The sequence below is a fragment of the Limulus polyphemus genome, unplaced genomic scaffold (assembly GCF_000517525.1).
Source record: "Limulus polyphemus unplaced genomic scaffold, Limulus_polyphemus-2.1.2 Scaffold673, whole genome shotgun sequence".
Lineage (NCBI taxonomy): Eukaryota > Metazoa > Arthropoda > Merostomata > Xiphosura > Limulidae > Limulus > Limulus polyphemus.
The window spans coordinates 399412-424410 of NW_013666283.1; the positions used below are offsets into that span (position 1 = coordinate 399412).

General features: G+C 30.0%; 1 protein-coding gene across 4 annotated transcripts in view; it reads left to right on the forward strand.

Moving 5' to 3' along the window:
• LOC106459878 (inositol 1,4,5-trisphosphate receptor-like) overlaps positions 1–24999 on the forward strand; it is a 126746-nt gene that overhangs the window by 66248 nt on the left and 35499 nt on the right. For 2 of the 4 annotated variants that reach the window (XM_022386439.1, XM_022386441.1), the window contains 9 exons: positions 5375–5495; positions 6174–6355; positions 8435–8583; positions 9091–9202; positions 16405–16452; positions 17552–17866; positions 18274–18469; positions 21981–22133; positions 23672–23829. In XM_022386439.1, the coding sequence (XP_022242147.1) occupies positions 5375–5495; positions 6174–6355; positions 8435–8583; positions 9091–9202; positions 16405–16452; positions 17552–17866; positions 18274–18469; positions 21981–22133; positions 23672–23829 (1434 nt within the window). The remainder of the gene's footprint in view (positions 1–5374; positions 5496–6173; positions 6356–8434; positions 8584–9090; positions 9203–16404; positions 16453–17551; positions 17867–18273; positions 18470–21980; positions 22134–23671; positions 23830–24999) is intronic. The other 2 variants (XM_022386442.1, XM_022386443.1) reach the window with 1 other exon arrangement.

A 24999-nucleotide genomic window follows, 5' to 3' on the forward strand; every position in this document is an offset into this window, starting at 1 on the left:
GCCAATATTGTTGTTGATAAACTAATAGTCTACCACAGTTGCTGCATAGCTAATATTGCCATTGAAAACCATAACACAATTTGTTTATGATAAACATTGATTAATACTGACCAACAAAAAATGTTACAGATATAAATTAACATTACTAAGTGAACAATGAGAAGTACCTTTGATAATTGGTCTATGATATTATTATCATAGAACAAGAACTATATTTGTTTTTAGGTTAAAATGTCTTTCAGTAATATAGGAATAGTTACTTGTTCCACAAATTAATATTGGTACATTTGAATGGCCACAAAACATTACCACAATTCTTGCAACAGTAATTACATCATGTTACCATTTAGTTTTGATGTAGATTTCCCAGCAAATGATAAAAATCAAGGCAGGGCAGTTACTATAACCATGTAATTTGGGTTTAATGTAGGCCCATTTATGTATATTTGCTCAGTTTAACTCTACAGCATCTGGTTGGATCACTCTGCCCCAAGGGAAAAATTGCATCATTGAATTAAAAATTTATAGAAAATAAACTTGTAGTCATTCTTTCACCAATTTTTTTTAATTATATCAGAGCTGATACTTATTCAATAAAAAAAAAATCATTTATTTAATTTTATACTAAACATTTAGAAAATATTGGGTTGGTTTCAGCATACTGAACATAATATGTCACTCAAATCCTCCAGGAGCAAATTCAAAATAGCATTGTACAAACTAACACCAGTTTGAACAGTGCAACTTCAATACACATATTGTTGTATAGATTTTAGCCAATTGTTGTTCTCAACTTTAATCTTCATTGTGTGATGAAATTGCCTATATCTCAGCTTTGATAAACCATATGCCAGTTTTTGAAACATTTTAGAGTATAGGAGGTGAGTGTGGTATATTCCAGATAGAAATATTTGAATGCCCATGCTTAAACATTTGACACCTAAGCATGAAGCTTATATTTAACAGAGAATTGAACTAATGTGAGTGAGTATAGTGATAATGAGGTAAAGTGGAGTCTTTGAGCAATAGATGAAGTACATGAAGACTGTTTTAAGAGTGACATATCTTCCATTTGTGAGTCACTTTATTTTTTATTTATTGTTTATATTAAATTGAATTGTTGTTTTTCTTGATTTAATACTGATTTTGTTGCATGACTGTCAATTATTTTCTCATTCTTTTGAGGCATGAGTGGCTACTTTATTCTTGTGATTATTATCTTTATATTATAAGATGTTTTGGATACTGCATGTATATATAAAGTAGCCTGTGTTTAGTCCACTCTGAACTCTTCTTCTGTCCTATTGCTTGCTCTCACTGTCTACAGAAACAACTTTCGAAAGCTGGCACCTTCTGGAATCATGGAGACACTGTTGTTGATGTGACCAATGTGAGTTGTTGTGTCAGATCTTTCCAAGGGTATCGAAATTCTATTGGCTTATGATTATATCTTTTATACTTTTTAACCTAATGCACATTCCTCAAACTTCCTCTTCTATCTGAAAGTTTTTAAAGTAAAACTTAATACCTGCAGCACGATCTAGCCCAGCATCTTTTAGTACTGAGCCTAGGAACCAGAGATTTCGGGTTATTTCAGTAGATCACAGTGAATGAAGCTCTGCACAACTTCTAAAATGAAGAAAAACACTAAATATTAATGAAATATGACTTGATGAAATCTATATGAATTATACTATGGTGGTACCATACTGGGTATTATACCATCATTTTTATATTTACTCTTCATTGCAGAAATATTTTTAATATGAGAATCTGCTTCAAATTCAACACTGCATCTATGGGCTTTACTGTGTCATTAGTTTCACAAAATATTGAAACTAATGATTTCTTATATATGATTCCAATCTCCCCTTTTTTAAAGGTAACAGTAATATCGTATCAGTTTTTTTATATTTTGTTGTCAATGCAGTAATAAATTGACAAATCTTGGATTCAGCTGGTATGTCAAATCGACTGGATAACTTCAAGCAAGTTCCTCTCTCATCTGACCTGGACCCATGGTTTAGCTTAATTACTGTACTTAAACCGTTCATATTCACAACCACATCTAGAACATTTCAAGCATGTTTCATCGCTACGTTGTTTTACTTTACATTTACAAGTTAACTTCATCATATTGGTTCTCATGGACTCTGGTCCAGCCACAGGTCTGGTCCAGCAAACTAAATCTTGAAAATAGTGCCAAATATCTTCTTATTTTTCCAATATTAAAATAACCCAAACCTTTCTGGAATGACTCGTTTTTTGGATCCACATCAAGATGCTGGGCTGGCTCATGTGGCAGGTGTTAAAACAACTGAAAGATCTCAAAAAAGGTGGTCAAGTACATTGATAAAAAATTTTCAAGTATGATTTTGTATCGCATCTAAAGTAAAAAGTTTAGTTATTATTACTATTATTATTTTTTTTTTTTCTTATTTAATTAGGGGTTTTTCAATTAAAAGCTAATTTTTAATATTTTTCTATCAAGAAACCCAGGATGAAACAATGTAATTTACTGCATGCCATTTTTTGCTTGTTTGAATTAACTTTGTTTTCCACTGTATTTTAATTATTGTTTCTGTGAATACTGTTAAATATTTGTTATGTAATGGTTAATTGTATTTCAGGAAAACAACCAATATGTGGATGTATGTTGTATAATTTACCATACATTCTTTAATAATTTGGTTTTGGATGTAGGGTTATTTGAAATGTTAATTATGGGACCAATATTTAAAAAATTAATTAAATGATTTGAGCTGTTAAGAAATATGCAGTAGTTAGAATTTATCATTGGGTAAGTTTAACATGAACTATGTGTGTACATTTCCTGACCACTTCAGTAAAACACGTTATTAAATATTAAAAAACTGGATTTTATGTTGTTATTAAAGGGCATCTCTAACCCTCTTATACAGATTCAGATCTTGTATTACTATATATACATATATATATATATTATGCATATTTTGTTAATTATTTATAAGTTTTCAGGTTTATGATCACTTGTATACAGTTACAATGAATATTGTTTTCATTTTAGATTGTGCTTTGTTCTTAGTCCTGTGTCCTGTTATATTTACTTATTTCATTGTCCTTGGTGGGGTGCTTATTTCAGCTTCCAGTACATTTATTAACATCTGGCTTTCATCTCTTCATTATCTTTTCATCATTATAAGACAAGTTTTGCCCCTCCAGTCTACTTTGTGTTTCTGCAGTTCTATCCGATGGGTGGACATTCAATGATCATTTGTTATGTTTATAAAGCAAAAACTGAAACTGTCTGAAGCATTTATATAGATAATACTCTTGTATTTGTTTGTCTGAAACTTTTCTCATAAATTTCTTGATCAAATGCTACAAATCTCATATCTTTAGAAAGGCCTTTGTCCAAGGAGACTGAATTTCATATTGGATTTTCAGTTTAGAACAATTTTGCCTATGTTTTGCTCAGTCAGTCTTTTTTGAATGCATTGAATATGGTACATGATGGTACAATGTCATTGTCATCACATGACAACTGGCTTCAATTTCAACTGTAGTTTTTTTATTTGCAAAGTATTTCATACACATAACACTTAACCCATGTATAGTTTTCTAGAAAAATTAACATTATACTAGATAAAATTTCTGTGGGCTTTCTCAAGTTATTCAGGTCTAAAATATGCATGTGCAGTTCATTCAAAACCACATGCTTATCACTTTGTGAATATGTATTCAGATGTTTATGTATATTCAGCTAAGTTTACTTTCATTACAGCATTACATTTACTTTACTTTGCAATAATTTAGCTTGGGTTCATTTCATAGACTGCTATAAACACCTTTTAGCTACTTTTTTTCTTTACTACGGGTTTTATTCCTCGATTGCGAGTTTCTTTGTTCCTACTCCTAAAACTATGTCATAAACTGATTGCTAATAACTGTTTCATACTCTGTACACTATTATAAATACCATTACTATACTTTTTTTGTTTACTTTATGTGTAGTTTTATTAAATAAAATTACATCAATGTGATTTTTTTGGTCTGACAAAAGAAAATTTTTTCAAATAGACCAGGATTTATTGATCTAATATGTTATGCCTGCAAAAAAGCATAGCTTAAATGGCATGCATAAAAATGATAGAATAAAGAAAATTCAAGGAAAGGGCATAAAAACTACAACTATTTTGTGGGTCATGACTAATACAGAAAATGTTCTTAAAAATCAAAAAGTGTAGATTTAGCTTCTCTTTATGTGTGTACTAAAATAGACTATTGTTCTAATGATTTGTTTTTAAATGCTCTAATTTTTTATATATTAAAGCAACTTAGACATTTGGATAATTACTGTCTTTGAAGACTTGAAGAGTAACTGTCAGATCCAGATTGAGATGGAAGAGGGCTAAACATATAATTATAAGACTTTTTTTTTCAACCTGGAGAAGGATAAGGTATACAATACCAAGTTAGAATTAAATTATAGTATTATCATTGAACGGGAACAAAGTTTGAAAGAAATTGAAATCTTCTTAGATGTTTTCTTGGCATTCTCAGGAGAACCCTGAGAACACTCAACAATTTTGTCAGTTTTGTTCTAGCTGTTGGGAAGTTCTTCATCTATCCCTGGAAGCAGTGTTTGAAAAGTGGAAAAACAACTGACCATTTGTGTTATATATTTTTCACACTGTTGAAATTTATCACTGTTGCCACTCTTTTAACTTTCCAGACTTGTAACACATTTCTTCTCTTTCATTGCTTAACAGCTTATACTGTGCTTTCTGAACAACACATTCACCTAGATCACATGTCATTGTATTTATTGGCCTATATTGTTTTACTTTGCCAAACTGTTTTTGAAAATGATGGATATGACATTTACTTTTATGACTACTGTAAACCATAATATCTTTCCACTTTGAATTGTAAGGGATAGGGATGGTGTAAAACTTTCATATTATATACAATAATAAAACTGTGGAAGGGGGAATATATACATACATAAAATCTAAATCTTGTTGGAACTGAATTGTTCTTTGCTTAAAATTTATTTCTTTTTAACTGGTATGGCTAGGATGAATTCTAATTCTCTCTTGCAAATTTCAATTGAAGGAAGAGTTTTTTGGAAAGGTCGGTTTAAGGTTTTGGGTTTACATAACTTGGAATTAAAGTTTATACCATTATCATTGTTCATAGTTTAACACTAATAAAAATTACAGCTGCAGTACTATCATATTCTGTAGATTAAGATTAGTAAACATTACAGCTGCAGTACTATCATATTCTGTAGATTAAGATTAGTAAACATTACAGCTGCAGTACTATCATATTCTGTAGATTAAGATTAGTAAACATTACAGCTGCAGATTGTTTCTTCCTCTTTGTACAGACCCATCAGCCTGTCTTTGTGCGGCTACTCCAAGGAGCTTTTAGGTTATCCAATTGTTCCTGGTTAAACTTGCAGCAAAGGATGAATGTGGAGAACTGCATTAAAACTTTATCTGATACTGGTAAGTACTGAAATTTGTATGTTATTTACTTCATTGAAAACTGTCAAAAATAAAGCTAGAAATTATATGAAGTTTATGTAAAATAAATATCAGAAACACTGTCTTTTATTTAATGGCATCTTACAGTTAGAAATTTTTGGGAAAATTAAGCTTTGTGACTTTGTTTTATGAAGTGAGTGTTCCTACAAGATGTAAAACGTTGACTGATTCCTACAGAATGAAACTAGCTAATGTTAAAAAATTATCAGCATCTCCTGGGATAATGAAAAATGGTGTACAGTCAAGGAATTCATGTGTATTCAGATTTTTCTTCAGGAAGCAATATCAAAAAGTTCTTCAATACTTTCATTACTTTTTACACTTCAAATATTAATATAATTTTGGTGAATTATTATCAAAATACAGTGACATTTTTACATCTACATTTCAATTTACTTAGGTGTTTTTGGTTTTGATATTTTTTAACAAATTTTATGTGTAAAAAAAAATTATACTGATATTGTAAGAACAGCAATTCAAATACTTTTGGAGAATATAATTCTTTTCATCTTTAGTATGAAACATAATTTTTGACCAATAGTTGTATCCTCATACTCCAAGAAATGGTACAAAAAGTAATGATTGTTTGATACAAATGTTTATTCATTTGTGTTCTTTGATCCTTATCTTGTTTTACAGCAAAAAATCGAGGTATTGCTATTCCTGTTGACCTCGATACCCAAGTTGCTTCAATGTTTAATAAAAATGCTGTCATTGGAAAACACACCAGAGCATGGCTTTCAGCTGCACGAGGTCCTCGCAGAGATCCTTCTTCATCTAGTTTATTTCGTAATGAACGCAGCATCATTGAAGGACTTCAGGTATAAAATGAAGCTTATGTTAAAGGAAAATGTTGGCAGATTCTATGAAATATTTCACACTTTTAAGTGGAATAAAAATTAAATTACTTGCATAATGTTTCATAAAGTGGCTTTGAATGACCTTGTATGTTACTCTTAACTACAAATCAAAATACTATGTTAATTGTAATTTATTTTTGTGTCTATACACACATTGAATGTATATTCAGAAAAAACTATATACATGTGTTATTTAATTTTTTCTTAATATTTGTACCAATTATTTCTGATACAAAGGTGTTGCATATGATTCCTGTTACCAATTCTGTGTTTTTAGTAGATAAAGCATTTACATAATAGGTAATTAATTCTGGAATGTTACATATCTAAATGTGTTCTGTATATTTGTCCTTTACTCCCATCAAGGCCCGGCATGGCCAGGTGGTTAGAGTGCTTGACTCGCAATCTGAGGCTCTTGGGTTCAATTCCCTGTACCACCAAACATACTTGTCCTTTCAGCCATGGGGGCATTATAATGTGACAGTCAATTTCACTATTCGTTAATAAAAGAATAGCCCAAGAGTTTGTGGTGGGTGGTGATGACTAGAGGCCTTCCCTCTAGTCTTTCACTGCTAAATTAGGGACATATAGCCCTCGTGTAGCTTTACGTGAAATTCAAACCAAACCAAACTCCTATCAAACCTCTCTCTCTTCCACACTGGATCTTCATGTTGTATTGCATTTCTTACAGTCGAAGTAAAACAATAATTGGGTGAATTGTACTGATTTCCCACCAAAATTTGATATTCTAACTGAACCATTTTAATCATATTTTACAGTGGTTTTTGTCTCATGGATCTGTTTATCTTTTTTTAATAATAGTGTTAAGAATGTGATTGCTCTGGTGCCCTTTTTTTATACTAAACTAGATTGGATAAAGTGTTTTGTTTCTATCATTTTAAATTTCACGAGTTTATCACACACACAAACACATGTTCTAGAGATATTATACCTCATATAACTTTGTTATGAAAGCTTCTTTCTTCATGTTTATAAAATGTATGAAGCGTCTTGAATTTATAGCAAACTGTTGTTAAACATATTAGTCATAGTATACAAATAAATTATATTTCAATCAACCCAAAAAATTATTTAAGATATATCAGGTTTTGTATAAGTTGTATTAACTTCTTTCTTCATAATTCTACTGCCTTGAATGTATAGAATAATCATTGTTTAAGCTTGTGTATGTATGCTATCTACCCTATACAAATAAATTATACTTATTCTGTAAACAATACTTATGGTTGTGAACGTAGTACAAAACAATATTTAATGTGTATTTGTTGATTGATTGTGGGTAGATTGTTCAAGGTTTTTGTAACTCCTCTACAGGTATATTGTGAACTGAATGTGCTCTACTTGCTAAGTTGATAGGGAAGTTCAAGGTTCTATTTATATTTGCTGCTTCTTCCAATATATTATGCATTGAATTAGTTGTATGTAAGAATAAATAAAAATTCAAAGAATATTACTGAAAAAAAATAGGTATTAAAGTTAAGCATTGATTATCCACAGAATTAGCTTTTTTAAACAATTTAATTATTTATGCATCACATTTCTTGTGGTTCCATAATTAAGAGTAACCATAATTAACTTGGTTACAGGGCCCCTAATACCTTCAGTATATTGTAATTAATCCCTCTAATTATTGCTAGGGTCTACCATATATTGACTGTTATTTTGAAATCTGAAAGTGAAGAAAATGAAAATAGTAGCACAAAATGCATACCATAACTATCTCTTGTAGTTATGCTGTGGTATTTTGAATCCATTTTATTTCACCATGTAGTAACCTAAATTTAAAAAATAAATCTTCAACATGTATATACATATTATAGTGAATAGAAATGTTTCTTTGACATCTTCTGCATATTTGGTAAACATTTTTTAGCATTTCTGTTTATTGCATTTTTATTTTCCTTCATTTTTTTCAAACAGTTAATAGTTGTAACAAAAGTAGACTAAAGATAGATTATAATTTGAAAATTCTTTACTTTTAAGATAGTTTTATCCTTTTTCATTTTTGTCCTGTTTTAGGACATAGTGTCGTTACTGGAAGATCAATTGCACCCACTTGTTCAATCTGAATTATCAGTTCTTGTAGACGTCCTGCATCGACCGGAGTTGCTATTTCCTCCGAGGACTGAGGCATATAAAAAGTGTGCAAATGGAGGCTTTATTTCCAAGTAAGCGTATTTCTTTATTTTCTGTTTTTTTACCTTTTTTATTAAAAATTTAAAGACTTTGTTGTTGGTTTGAGAATTCTAAATTTGTCACGAACCAGTTATCTCTGTCCTGCTTCTTGTGATTTAACATAAAATGTTGCATAATTTTATCATTCACGTTTTAACTGCAGTTAAAATAAAAAGTTTGTTTCATTCATATATCTGTTAGTACCGAAGCATCTGCTTTTTTGAATTGATTACACATGCTAGACAATATAGAAAGTGAGATTGAATCTATTAATTGTTCCATAAATTATTGTTTGCATTTCACTACCCTGAATTTATTACAAATAATGACATCTTTGGAACAGTAAAATACAGATTTTCTACTTCAAAATTTTTAATTATTTCGGTACTACAATTAGCATGTTAAGTTATTCATATTTTACTTCTCAAGATCATTTTTAAATGTTTTTGTTCATTTTCTTATTTTATCCTTGAAATTTGCTATTAAACTTTACTCTGTAGGTTAATAGCACACACAGAAAGACTGTTAGAAGAAAAAGAAGAAAAACTGTGTATCAGAGTTTTACAAACACTGAAAGAGATGATGTCCTTAGATCCAGACTATGGAGAAAAGGTAAGAACCGAGTTAATCATGATTTTTTTATCCCATATTGATAACCTTAAATTACTTCAGTGTAATGTGTTTTCATGTTATCATTTTTTTTTATAGTTTCAAGGCAAATGATAGTTTATAGTCTTAAGCCTACTGGTAATGAAGCGACACTTAAGCTTATATTAGAGAAGTAAATACTTCAACAGTTCATTAAAAGTACGAACTGTAATTGTCACTGGTCTTAAACATTATACTAGAAGAAACATACTTATCAACAATTAATGTTCCTGGTGATTATGAAGAGAAATTTAAATTTAAAATAATCATATCGTAAAAACTTTGATATTTGGTTTATCAAACCCATCTTACATTGCACACCTAAGTAAGTTTACCTCCAATATAGCATTTCTTGTATTTTTCTTCTTTCAACAGAAACTGATTGATGATTTCAATAAAATGAGTGTTAGTGTGCAAGATATGAGGATTGCCAAACACTGCATACAATAGATGATGTGTGCAGTAGCTTCTTTTATTGATAGACTTGATAAGCTGATTGATAATAATGGAAAACATAATTAACATCTGTGTGACCACTTTTGAAACAAACTCACAGACTTTTCTGAATAAAACTTGTGATTTTCAATGTGCCTCTGTTGAAATTTAGCTCTCTCTAGTATTAACATGCAGTTACTTTAAATAAGGGGGGTCTTCATTATACGCTACTCTTACAAGTAGCATCTTACACGGTAAAACTTAATACAGATACACGAATAACAGAAGAATAACAGTCAAGAAATTAGTGACTACAGTACTTGCTGGTAGATACGACCACTCCCACTGATGACTTCCTTTTGCATACTACTTGTTTTCTGTGCACGGAATGATTTTACATTGATCTGACCTCCCACAAACGACTTCCTGACAGATGCAACATACAACCATGATTTTTGGGTGGAAGGTGAGATAGCGACCTCTCTGTAGTGACTTTTCTTCATTTCAATAAAAAAATGTATGAACATGTGTGTTCATTTATTTGATTTTACGTGTACATGTACGTACTATAATCTGAATTGGTGATGATGATTCAACTGTAGTTTTTTTATGTTGGCAATGAATATGAAGACTGGGAAATTTTCATATTTTATGTAATATTCTTCAAAATCTGAATATCTCTACCTCAATTATTCAATGTGATCAGAAAAAATTAATAATTGACACGGGTTTTTACGAGTAGTACGCAATTGGCCATAAAAGTGAGACTGTGATGCAAGCTGAGAAAACCATCACCAGCCAATCAGCAGTAAGAATGAGTATTTTTCTCGAGGTGTCAGATGATGCCTGATGTAGGTAATTCTCCCTGTGAGTAGTTAACCTGCATAGTGCTGTATAAATATGACGCACGTCAAAGAATAAGTCACTTAAATTTTTGTACCAAGACAGATTTTGTTTCACAATGCCTGAAGAAAAGCCAAAACATAAACACTTCACCTCAATTTTGCACACTGAAAATGAACAACAAAATGCTTCTCAATATCATATCTGCCAGACTCGTGAACATTCAAAGTGACCTGTTAACCCTGTCATCGCAAGTCAAAGGCCATGTCATCGAGTTTGTTGACTCGCATTTAAAATTTTATTCAACTACTATTTTGTGAATTTATGTCAATACGTTTGGTATCAAATTGTAGATTATAATCCAAATTTTAGTATTTTACATCAGTTAACTTATTAATTTAAAAGTAAATATTAAAAAACACACCTAAATATAAATTTTTGTGTGTCACATGGTATCTTGAATGCATCATAGGTTCAAATTAGATGTTTGTGATGTCCAAATAAAAAGTCTATAGTTTCTTACGAATTAGGAACTAAAATTACCTATATTTACAAGTTAGAACATAAAATAAGAACCTCCTATCTTTTCTATTTGCTGAGATATCACTACATTTACTGACTCAAACACAGTGGTCATGCCCACCTCTTCCCATTTTTGGAAACACTTGCTTATGTACACCTACTTCTTTCTATGACGTGTAAATAACGAATCAAAAGCTCAGAATGTCCCCCCTAGTGGCTTTCTAAGTCTTTGTTGAAACATACAGATATGGAACTCTTTTATACAAGATTCAATGGTAAGACTTTAGTGAGCTCGAAAAATTTCATATTTTTTTAGACCCAAGTACAGCTTAACTCTCTCAAAGTGGGCTCAGTCAATTTGACTGACCACGTGACCTCTTTGTACTCGATTAAAGTCTTTATAAATTTAATACTTCTAACTTTCAATATAGTGGGTATGTCTTCGTAAAATTTGGCAGTCTTTCAGTTCATATTAATAAGTCTTTCACATACAAAAAAAATCATATTTTTAATGAAGTCTTTTTAATAAAATAAAATAAAGATTTGTCTATTAATATATTGAGTATTTGTTTTGAATAGTCTGAGTGCAAAGTAATTTTCATGTTTAAATTAAAAATACTTTTCCCTCATCTCAAAAATCTCAAATTTCCTTTGTGTAATCCCTAAAACCTCCTAAATGCATTTCAAACGTTTTTTGTTTTTTTTTTCAGTAAAACTATAGATAATCTGTTATTTTCTCTATCTCAAAACAGGATTGGTCATTTTGACCGACCTTGTAACCACCAAAAAAAATCGAAATAAACCTAAATTACCCTCTTTTTTCTTTGTAGAATGACTTCAAATTGTAACATGAAACTACATTTGTTTATTCCAAGTAGCTCGAAGTTCGTAACAGTATACATCTTTTTGTAATTAAATTGTTTTATTGCCATTTGAACCATGTCTAACAACTATCCATGCCATTATAAGTTGTAAATCACTTGGGAAATGTGTAGTTCATGTTACACTATCAAATTACATTACCCACGAGCTGCTCGCGTGCATACTTCATGAACCATTTGAATTATTATTATTACTTATTTTACCTAATCTAGTCTTAAATAACTTAAAGAGATCCATATTTTTAGATTTTAGTTACGTTTATAATAATAAATAAAGAATAAATATGAAAAACAAGAAATAAAGTACTTGGCCAATCTTCATTTTTTTCTTGCTCTAGGGTTTTCGATGATAGTTAACCCTAATTTTTTATACCATAGATAGTAATGCACTTAATAATTTTTATTTAATTAAATAATGCACCAAAGAATATAAACTGATAACATTTAAAAAGTAGACAAATTACCTCTCAAAATTTTCCTGGATTTCTAACTGTGCGACCAGAGCTGTTACAACTTCATCCAAGGTAGTTGTTAACTTTCCCACAGGAACGAATCTTGTACTATGAGTGAAATTAACGATATTCTGTTCAGAACACAAGGTTATACAATACATCATTTGATAGATGAAAACCTTGACTTTCTATTGGTTATAGGTAATATATATAATGAAACATAAGAGAGAGAACTATCAACGAATTCTGAAAGAGAGGATATGGCAGGAGGGGTCTGATTTTCTATTTGATAGTTCTGAAACCAAACAAAATTGAAGGCTATAAAAAATCATGGTTTGCTTGAGCCATAACGATTTTATAGAGAGCATTTTACATTTAATTTCGTACTTGTTTGAGGGATGATGGATAAAATAGGGATAATGACATGCTAAGAGAAGATGTCACGTGGATCACACTAATGGAAATTTAGGATTTTTTTAAATATTGCCTTGTAGAATTAAGAACTTAAAAATTATATACTATTAAAATATGGATTATTAGCTAAGATTTTATGCTATTCTAATTGGTATAACATAAACAAAAAGTAGTTCAAAAGATTTTGAATATAAGACACTAAAATCTTGTCATGTGCAGTAAAGGATACCCAGGGCAATAGGGTTAATAACTAAGCGTGATAAGTTATAGTACAATTCTATGGTATTGATATGGTAATTTATGATCTTTGGTTATTTCAAAATGTATATATAAAACCTACAAAAAATTTTGTTTAACATCCTCTATGAGTGAAACTTTATAAGGCTTAGCAAACTACGGCAAGTAACAAACAAATACAAAGTTCATAACTAGAAGAGATAATTGTTTGTTATACTTCTTTATTTACTGTTCTATGTTTTAAGAAAAATAAGTTTAAGAACTTGTTTGTAAATAGTAATAATGTATATACATATATAATGTATAATAATGGAAATGTGACTGTATCTTACAAAATACTGGTCTACTAAAACACAGCCAAGACAGGTCACTTTGTAAAGACCATAAGTCAGTTTTATATTCTTGGATATGGTAACATGAGTGCATGTGTGCCACGTCATTGCAACTTCTGTAATGTTAACCAGGTATGGCTGAAAAGGTCATTATAATAAAAATAATAAATATATATAAATGTATAATGTTGTAAGATTTATGCTATTTAGACTAAACATTTGCATTTTCGTGTTGTTACTTGTAGTCATTCTATAACAAAAAAAGCATAATTTATATATGTATTTCCTAATTTTTTATGGTGATTATGAGGTCAGTCCAATTGACCGAACCTGAACAGAGATTCGATAGTGAAAATAACAGATAAAATATATATATGTATAGTTTTTTCTTTAAAAAAACGTTTGATAATTATCTGAAGGTTATAAAGATTTTACATGTGAAATTTTAAAATTTTTTAATTTATAAAAATATTTTTAATCTTAAAATAAAAATTACTTTGCATGTTGGATAGTCAACATTCAAAAAGAGAAAAGACATGAGAAAAACATTACATAAAAAATCTTAAACTTGATAAAATAATAATCTGATATTTTGTGTATGAAAGCCTTGTAATGTTTATTGATAATCTGCAAAATTTTATTTAAAAGTTCTGGCATGAAAACTATAACAAGCACAAAATGGTTACAAGGTCGGTCCCTGGGACCAAGCCTGTGCTGAAAGAGTTAAATGTCCAAACAAACAAAGATGGACAATTTTTTTATGAAATATATTTGGTGTCAATTTTTCATATTTTACGTATATGAAATACAAATGTGATACATGTGTGTTTTATGAAATAGAGATGTGATGATTAATTAAATAAATGTGATCAATGAATAAATTATTTTACCTGAAACACAAAACAATTTTAAGTTATTGTTATTGAACTTTTATCCATCATAACTATTATTATACATCATCTGAATACCTATACAGTATATAAATCATTATGTTTAAGCCTTGGCAATAGCAACTAGCAAAGTTTGAACTCAATCATTTGTTATCTGGTTATTGATCCTTTGAATAGCAACTTCCTGTCACATAAGACTTTTATCATGACAGATAGGGCAGTCATATGTAAGAGAGAGACTACTGTACATCAGTGGGATCTTGGTAACAATTATGTGAACATTGTTAATACTAGCTTTCCAGGTTTAATAAATATATGACATAAATTACTTGATATTTTGTGAAAAAGAGCAGCAAAAAAACTATCTAATATCAAGTTATTAATTTTCAATTAAGTGTTTGATACAGAAGAGTGGTCAGCAAAAATATCTTCTGTGATAAACCTTATTTTTAGTTGTTTATTAATAAGAGTAGACTTTAACTTATTACAGCATAAACATAACCAAAAATAACTAAAAGAGAGAAGCTATCAAAACTATAATTACAATTAATCAAGACCAATTAAGAAAGCTTTTGTTTCAGAAAAATTTAGAGTTTTAATTTAAAAGTGGCCATACTAAGAATTATCATGTGGAAATAGCAGAAACTGTACCAAAACTTGTTGCACATTTTGTTTTATTAATGTTAGGGTATTAAGCAATTTCTGTTGAATCTTTAGCAGAATGGATTAGGCCTAACATGATGCAAGCCAAAAAATTGGTATCTAGTTTTCCTTGGAAGGTCTATTCTGAATTAATGAAATTAATAATAAAAAAAAATGAAAAATGTTCTTTTAGTATCAGTTGTGTGAGAATACTGAAGCAGTAACCAAAATTTCATGATTAAAGCATAAAAGAGTTTCCAAGATCAAATTTTAATTGTTTATTTAGTTGATGGTGTAATTGTATACAGTTTATTGTTGACTTTAATCAATTCGTAATGTGTCACAGATTTATGTTTTAGGTATTGTAATATCTATAATACACAATATTATTCTTTGAAGTGTTCATTGTTATTAAACTGCATGCCACATAATGTGCTACTATAATGATTCTAGCAGCTTGTCACGATATATATTTCACTTTTTTGATATATGTTGTAAATAATCTGGTTTGCAAGTTTATGGTAAAACTCCTGTAAAATTTTACAGGAAATTCTTTTAAGACATCTGTTGTTCTTTGTCTTCTCTTTGTCAGTTTTTAGTATGAAACTTTTAACATATATTTAGCAACTGACATCTAACACTTTCTGGATGTTTTATACAATAATTCAAATTACGTACCACTATAGTTTGTTACTTGTTATCATAATACACAAAACTTTTACATGTAATTCATTTACCTTACACTACACTTCCAAATCAGGTTATTCAATATTTAAAAATCAAATTGAATTAAAACAGTCAGAATTTTATAAATTTCTGTATGCTTAGTTTATAGATAATCAGGTAGAGTTTGTAAAAGATTTAAAACCGTAAGGATTAAGAATAATTTTTTTTAAATTAATGGTCCTATTAATTACAGCCCAAATTTCTTTGAATTACACCATATAAACTGACAAATTGAAATGTAAATCATCAACTACTTATACTTCATGATAAGTTCATGAAATTGAAATACAGTTTTTTGGACTTCAGTTGAAGTACTTTATAATACATCCATAGTACAGAGGTCTTACCTGAATCAAAATTCCTAAAATATTAACATCTTGTTTCATATCCTGTAACTGGTTAAAGGACATGTCAAATAAACATATGTATTAGTTTCATTCACAACTTTGTGAATTGTAATTACACTTTTTTAGTGTGAATATAGTTCTTACAATTTCAGATTGAGCTTAAGATTTATATAATAAGCTTTGAAGTAACTTAATTACTTATTGCTCATAAATTCCTTTAGGTCCATAGTCTGCTTTGGAAGTGAAACCTAAACCTATTCTGTTCTTATAATATATGTTGTAGTGATTTTTTTCTTCTTGTCTGCTGGGATTCCTGTATAAGAAGAAAAATCTCGTAGCTGCCTTTCGTTAGCCTTGTATGTCATTAGATTCTGTAATTACAGTTCGAATTTCTCCTTTCATCTCTTCCCTCTTTTGCCCTCTGCCAACTTGCTGTGTGTCATAGATCGATCAAAAACTGCTGTCGCGCCGAGAACAAGAAGACCAGGCCAGGGTAAGATAGATAGTATAATGGCCATGGGAATGCATCTTTGTTATTGCTTTTTTCCCCATCATTAGCATGAACAGTATTACTAACCTCTATGTACATTCATCTATAAAGAGTAATGCTGATGTTCTGTATACAAGCACTTTAAAAGATATGACAAAGGATCCTTTTTTACCAGTACTCAAAAAAATTAAAAAGTTTTGAAAGTTTAACATTAATATTATTATATTGTTACTTATGTATATAAAAAAAAGTTGCAAAAATAATACTTTGGCAATATGTATTTAAGGCTCTGATTAAATTGGTTGGTATGTTGCATTGACCAAAGAGAAATTATTTTGATGTATTAGGATAATTGTAAAGTAAGTAATAAAATTTCTTGGGAAATCTTTCAACTTGGGAATTTTACAACTTTTTTTTTCCAGTTACTAAATTATTTGTTCAAAGAATTCCTAAATAAGTTCATATGCAATTCTACCTAACCTCCTCCCCACAAACACACACACATCTCTCTCTTTTTTTTCTTTATCACTGGTGTGCTTTAAGCTTCCTTATATTCAATGGACTGTTAATGGTGTGATATGAAAATAATATTTTCATAATTGAAATTGGAAGATGCCCATTTCAATTTCATGTTTAATACCGACAGTCATACAAATTATATCCTTTGCCATATCTTGTGCTGACCTTCTTGAGGATGTGGCATGACGTGTTTATCCTAATTTTAGACTTTTATTATCAAGCTTTTTGTTTTGTAAAAATGTGTACAAAAAATATTTAATAATTTCTGAGAGTAGCTCCTAAACAAAAGACTAATGTTTCGTGAGTTTACTTAATGTTGAGTTTTGGCTCGTAAGTTTGGTTTTGTTTTGTTTTTGTATTGTTTAATATGTGTGGCTTTTTTCTCCAAGTGTGACTTTTTAAACTAATGCTTGTGTTATTGGAGAGTAGATTTTTCATTCTCTGTGTGTTTTAAACATACTTAGCATTACTTGTATGTCTGCATGTTTGAAGTTCTGAAGAAATAAGTATTGCAAGTTTTTAATTTGTGAAATGGAAATGTAAGTTGAGCAAAGATATCAAAATCAATGTGATTTATTAAAAGGGAGAAAGACTCCGTCAAACTTTACTAGTCCGCTACTTTGGCAAGTCTCCACAGAAGAAAGACACAAATTCTGGACAAAATAAGCAACAAACTACGACTCGAGCAAGCGTGAGTAGCTCTTCGCTGCATGCTCCGGGTGGTCTCATGCTAAGTCGAGCAGAAATGACATTGGCTGAAGTTCAGTGTCATCTTGATAAGGAAGGAGCTTCAAACTTGGTAATAGAGCTGATTATGAGAAACCCAAGTCAGGCCATCTTCGTAGAAAGTGTGGAACTAGGAATAGCTCTTTTGGAGGGAGGAAACCCTGTAATTCAGGTTAGTAGATCTGATATAAGAAGAAACAAATTTACAGTAGTGGAATCATGCATACACAAAATTGATCTTCTGGTAAAGAAAAGTGTGGTACTAGTATTGTAGATCTTCGTAGAGAAAGTTCAGGTTTAGTAGTTGAGAAAGAGAAAAATTTAGTGATTCGAGTTAATAGAAAGTTGGATCTTGAAATTTTAACATATGATAGAACAAAATTCAAATCATGGAGAAATACAATAGATAATTTAAGTTAAAGCAGACTGGAAGGTATTTAGACGTCTCTTGGCTTTTATTTTGTTCAAGAATGTATGCAATGAAAATTGTAAAATCCAGAAGTCTTGTAAAATATTATTTATATAGAATGTATACAAAAAGAAATCAAATAACATTTTTTGTTACTTCATGTTTTCCAGAAATCCATGCTGTACAAGCTAACCCAAGGCAACATATCAGAGAAGTTTTTCAAGGTGTTTTTTGACAAAATGAAAGAATCTCAACAAGAAATCAAAGCTACAGTAACTGTAAATACAGCTGAAATTGCAGCGAGGACTGGTGAAGATAGGGAGTTATTGGGAAAAGATTTAGGGAAAGATGGAAGGAGAGTTAGAGGTAATGAATTACATGTAATATATAATTTTGTAGCGTATGTTTTCTCTATTTTTTCCCCATTGTTTCACATTGAATGTATTTAAAAAAATTCATTGATGAAATTTTCCTCCATTCAGTATGGACATATATGCAGCATTACCTCTGTAGCAACTGTTCACTGCTTTATCAAAAACTATGATAGTGGTTCATAATAGGGATTGCAAGGAATTGCACAAAACCCTAATAAAATGGTCAGGCAAAAAGCACCTTAAACACGAAAGGTTCAGTTCAAATAACACTTTACAACCTTTACTATTAGCTGACTGCTAAGGCTGTACACATATAAAAATGCACAAAAAAGTACGAATGTTAGAACTACAAGGAAAAGAAAATCTGCTCAAAACTGCTCGTTTGTAATTTTTTACTATTATTATTATTATAACCTTACCAGCCTACAACAAAAACTGCTTGATATATATTGCACCCAAAACTTTTGTACAATACTAAATAAGGTACTTCAAAGGTCATAGAGGTATTGAAAAGTCAGTTTTTCTTCTGTATTTTACATAAGCTAAAAAACATCATAATTGTAGTGTAAACGATGTTATCATTACCCCTTGAAGTTAGCTTTTTTACAGAACACTGGCGTTCCTTTAAAAAGCTTAAGTACAGAATGAAACAGGAATTACCAGCCAATAATAGATGAACACTAGATGACTGTAACATCTAGATACTCAATGCTTTATACACTGTACAACTGGTGTCTGTATGGAGCCAACCCCTATATTATGTATGAAGTGAAGGAGTAAAACAAATCAATACATAATATTAAATTTTATTACACATATTCATTGAATAATTACTTTTATTGACAGGAAGGTTTATTTAACCCTATGTTTTAGACGTATATGTTTTATTTTAAAAGGCTGTTATTCTACTGGTAAAGTTTTTTTTTACTCTTTTAGTGGGGGTTGTGTCTTGATCTAGGCATATAATCATCCTATACTATGCATTATATATAGATAATTTAGTTACACAGAAACTATAAATGCTCATTATCTTCTCAAACAAATCTCCATGACAATCTCTAGCTGCAGCTTAACATTTTACATCTCAAACTAATGTGATCAGATATTCAATAGCTACAGTAAATCATCATGAACTGTATCAGTTAGCTACTAGCTACGTTTATTATCATTACAATGTGTAAAATTAGCTACCATATAAAGTAATTTTTTGCCCATAAAAAAAGCCAGGAAACATGATAATTAAAAAATTGGAAATTTATAAACCTGCAAATAGGGATTGTAAAAAAAATGAAGGAATCAAGGCTGGAGATACTGTAGACATTATTTACTCAAACTACAAATCTCTATTTTGATTCCACCAAATGTAATTCTAGATAACACAATGGAGCCAAAATAAGAGTTTGTAGTTTAAGTAGATAAAGTTTACAGTATCTCCAGCCTTGATTCCTTACTTCTTTTCTATGATCCCCAGTTGCAGGTTTTTAAATTCCCAATTTTTTATTTATCTTGTTCTTTTGCATCCTGTCTGGCAATTGTTTGTGTTTCAATAATCAATACTAAAATGAAGAATAAGTTATTTTTAAAAAGATGAATACATATTTTTAGTTGAATAATATAAATTGTACATGACAAAACAATCAAACAGTATCAGTTTCTGTAAAATTTATTTTTACACAAAGCTTTTCTTCATGCTTTGATTAGTTTGTGTAATGGGTATACTGTAACTGCTAGTTTGGAATTTGATTAGTTTGTGTAATGGGTATACTGTAACTGCTAGTTTGGAACTTGATTAGTTTGTGTAATGGGTATACTGTAACTGCTAGTTTGGAACTTGATTAGTTTGTGTAATGGGTATACTGTAACTGCTAGTTTGGAACTTGATTAGTTTGTGTAATGGGTATACTGTAACTGCTAGTTTGGAACTTGATTAGTTTGTGTAATGGGTATACTGTAACTGCTAGTTTGGAACTTGATTAGTTTGTGTAGTGGTCATACTTTGTCTTCTAGCTCTGGACTTGATTAGTTTATGTAATGGCCATACTGTAACTGCTAGCTGTTAACTTTATAAGTTTGTGTAATGATTATATTTTATCTAAAGCTCTGGACTGTCATCATTCTGAATATTCATGCATTTACTTCAAATTTGTAGGCTTAGAAATGTATTGTAGAATTTTTGTTTTGTTCTTAGAATTAGACTTCAACATTCTTAGTTTCTGTATTCAAATACTCATATTGTATAAACTTAAATAAATATTTTAAATTCACAGCTACTACAATTTGTCTTAGCTATAATTTGCATTGAGATCCTACAAAAAATATTTTTCTCAAGAGAGAAACGAGTTCTAGGAATACCAGTTAGCTGTATAAAAATAACTTGAATTCAGTTTTTTACATCATGGGTTCACTTTTTCTTTACATGATAATTTTGAAATTTTCTAATCCACTTAAATAGAAACTAAACTTCTTTGTTAAAGGAAAGTTTATTTCAACAATTTTTAAGCCAGTTTGTCAGAAAAGATGTAATACGTAGAATCAGTACTGGTCAGCAGTTATTTTAATCATCAAATAAAGATTAAGATTTAAACTTGATATTGTAATTGGTTATATTTCAAATGATTTTTTTTTAAAACACTTAACACAGGCTTTGTCTTTCTATCCAAAATTTTAAATAGTTTCAGTTTTGGTTTGTGCTTTTGCTGCATAGCTCAAAACAACTACTGTTCCTGAGATGTATGAGTGGGCCTTTGAATCTCACAGTGAAGTGCGAGTATTTTGTATTAGTCATAAGAGTAAGCTCTGGATAAAACTACTCGTAGTAGGAAAAATAGAATAGCATGTAAAATAGATTGTACTAACAAAGAAATATGTAGAAATAGTAAAATCACAACTGTATCACAAAATAAATTAATTGCAATTAACATTACTTTGGTACTGGGCAAAAGGCATTCACTAACAATGAAATACTGTATGCAGAAGTTTTACATAAGTTATATAATCATTCCTGATATTTTCAAGCAGAACCATATGCCTAAAACGTCTGCAGTTGCTTCACCATTACTTGTGGTCTTCACAGAACTAAAATTTTCAGGGTAATTAACCATTTGTATTAATTACACAAAGGTATTTAAGCTTATGTTCAACTGTGTATGAAATATGATTACAACAAATTGTTGTAAGCTGTTTTTCTTTTCAGTTGCATATACATGTTTTAATGTATACTAATGCCTTATAATTGTCGTGTGAAAAAGCACAAGAAAATCAGTCTTAAAATCATGTTTTGCTTTAATACAACATATTTTAATATTTTTACTGAAAAGAGTAATAGGTTTCATACATTTTTCTTGTGTTTTTTTTTCTTACCCTGCTGCATTGTTATTTTACATGCCGAACAACAGCTAGTAGTCAAAAGCTTACTCGTGTATTGTCCTGCACTGCTATTCTTGAAAACCTTGCTACTAGTAGTGTAGATGTTAAACCCCTCCTTTCCTCCCCCTCCTGTCCAGCCTTGAAACAGAATGGTGTTGTCATGACCCAAGAACTTAAACAACAGTTGGAAGATGCTGCCGAGGCTACAAGCAAGGCTTACGATCAGGTCCGTCAGCTGGGGACTTCTCAGAATCTTGCATCGGATGGTGATCTGCTGTCCCCTGGCTCTGGTGAGTTGACCGGATTGATTCATTGCTAGATCAGCATACAAGCTTTGAATTCTCACATAGCTGTTTAAAAAATAATGAGATGATCATTTCAACAATAATATTAATTTTCTCGAGAAAACAAAGTATTATTTGTACACAAGTGTCTTTGTTTTGTATATTTAAATTAAATAAAGCTTGTTTTTGTGAAAAATCTAAAATTACTTCAGTAAAGTTGTTACTCACTCATCAAAGTATTTTTTTGAGAAATTTAAGCTTTTTTTTTCATTTTTGTGTTTACTTTCTTACTATTGTGTGCATATGTATCTCAAAAATATTTTATCAACCTTGTTTCTCCCCCTTTTTCTTACCATCAACTTTTGTCTCTCTGTTTACCTCTTCTTTCTTTCTTTTTCTGATGTACAATTTTATGGTAACTTTTTAACAACATTTTTATATTTTATCTATGTGTTTATGTTCTTATTTTCAATATTTTAAACTACAACATTATTCTAAAATTTCCTGTTCAATGCTTTTTCTCTCTCTCTTTAATATTCTTTGTTTTATCATCTAGTTTTATACATGTTTATACCCACTGTCATTTTTATTTTTCCATCAGTTTGTTCATATCAGTCCTCCACCTCCATTTAGCTCTATATGGTAAGTATAGAAAATTAGGCACAGTTATAGATATTGAAGATTAAAAAAGTCAGCTGTATATTTCTTGACTCATATTTGTAATTTATCAAATCATAACTGGAATTTGTTTTGGTAAAAATATGGAGCTGGGATAGCTTATTTTATTATTTGGCATCAAAGCAATGTAATATCTAACTTTGATTATTTTTAACTTTTACAACTAGTCTTTGAATGATCAGGGTAGAAATATTGTTTTAGACTTCTTATAAATTGTATGTTATGTTATTGAAAGTATTTTATAATTAAGCAAAGTCATGGTATAAAGCTTGTAACTAAGCAGAATGAACTGAATTACAGTGTAGTCCAAAATTATTTTTCCTATTTTGAAAAGTAATAATTGAAGAAGTAAAGAAATTCAACTATGCCATTTTCAACATCTTGTGGCCCAACTCAAACAATTTTTATTAATGTGTTAGTAGACTTCTACATCTGCACCATTACAGGCTCTCAGCACATCTAACCAATATTTGATTTCAATACATGTTTGTTGCAACATGCCCACAGTTACATTGGCATCTTGGTCTTTAGATCCATGATGTTTGCTATAGTTGTATAATACACAATATCCCTAACATATCCCTATACTTCTTTCCTGTACTGGTTTCTTTAATTATGCTGCCATTTTACAAGGTAACACTACTCACTAGAATGAACAAAAGACAATAAAAACTGTTTGATTTGGGCTACAAAATGTTGAAACTGCATGCTTGTATTTCTTTATTATTTAATTATTAAATTTTAAAATAGAAAAGATAATTTTGAACCACCCTTTTGATATAACATATCTTGTGTATAATTATTTCACAATATCAAAAGTGCTTATTTAAAAAAACTTAATAAGAAAGAAGAATTCTTTGAAACAGCTCCTGGTGCTTATGCTGCCTTAGAAGAAATCTTAGCAGAAAAGGCAGAGAAAGCTAAGGATGCTGAGGAAAGTAAGCTTCCAGCTGAAGTGACTGTGATGGGACCAATCTTGAGATACCTACAGCTCTTGTGTGAGAACCACAATCTTGAATTGCAGGTAGAAGAATATAAACAATAAATATTTTAATAAGTTTTTACTGAAACTTGGAGGTTCTTTTGATGCACATTTGTTCAACCAAATATTGTCAATAATATTTAATGACACAGAGACTTCAACCCCAAAAAAATTAGATTTAAACTCCATTTAATTTTTTCTATAAAACTTGTTTTAATATTTGGTAAACACAAATAAAATGTTTATTTATCCATATGTAAAAGCTAAAAATATAATTAACAAGTAATAAAAAACATTTTGTAAATGTCAAATGATGTAGGGATGGCAGTGCCAGAAAGAATGCAAACAAGAATATAAGGACAATACAGCTATACATAGATGATCCACATGACTTTTAATGTTACATTGCCAAATGCACGAGTACAAAATGGTTACGAGGTCAGTTGATTCAACCGACTTCATAGCCAGAGTGTAGTAATATAGACATGTTTTGACTGAACTTGGTTTTCCTTGTACACAAGTTCTACATTCTTAGTTACACTACATTTATGCCTACCCTGACATGACCATGATATTATGATAAACAAACTGCATACCAACAGTAAGGAATATATAACTTCCAACTGTAGTAATATTAAGGTTAAGTATTAAATTTTAATATTCAAAATCATGAAGGGATGATCTGTGTATAGCTGTATCATCCTTATATTCTTGTTTGTATTATTTTTTTGGCACTGCCATCCCTACATCATATTATATTTATAAAATGTTTTTATTACCTTTTGTGACATTTTATTCCCTTGACTGAAAGATAGTGTATTCTATGAATGTGTAATAAAATTTGATATTATGTGTATTGATTTTTTCATTATTATTATTCCTTCACTTCATACATAATATGCTCAACTATGGGCAAAGGATTATTTGATATGGTAGCTAACTTTATACATTATAATTATAATAAATGTAGCTAGTAGCTATCTGATATGGTTCATGATGATTTACTGCAGCTATGGAATATATGATCACATTAGTTTGAGATGTAAAATGTTAAGCTGCAGCTGGAGATTGTCATGGACATTTGTTTGAGAATATAGTGAACATTTATAGTTTCTGTGTAACCTAAGTTCTCTCTCTCTCTCTCTCTAATATATATATATATATATATATATATATATATATATAGTCACACTACCAGTAGGTAAAAATAAT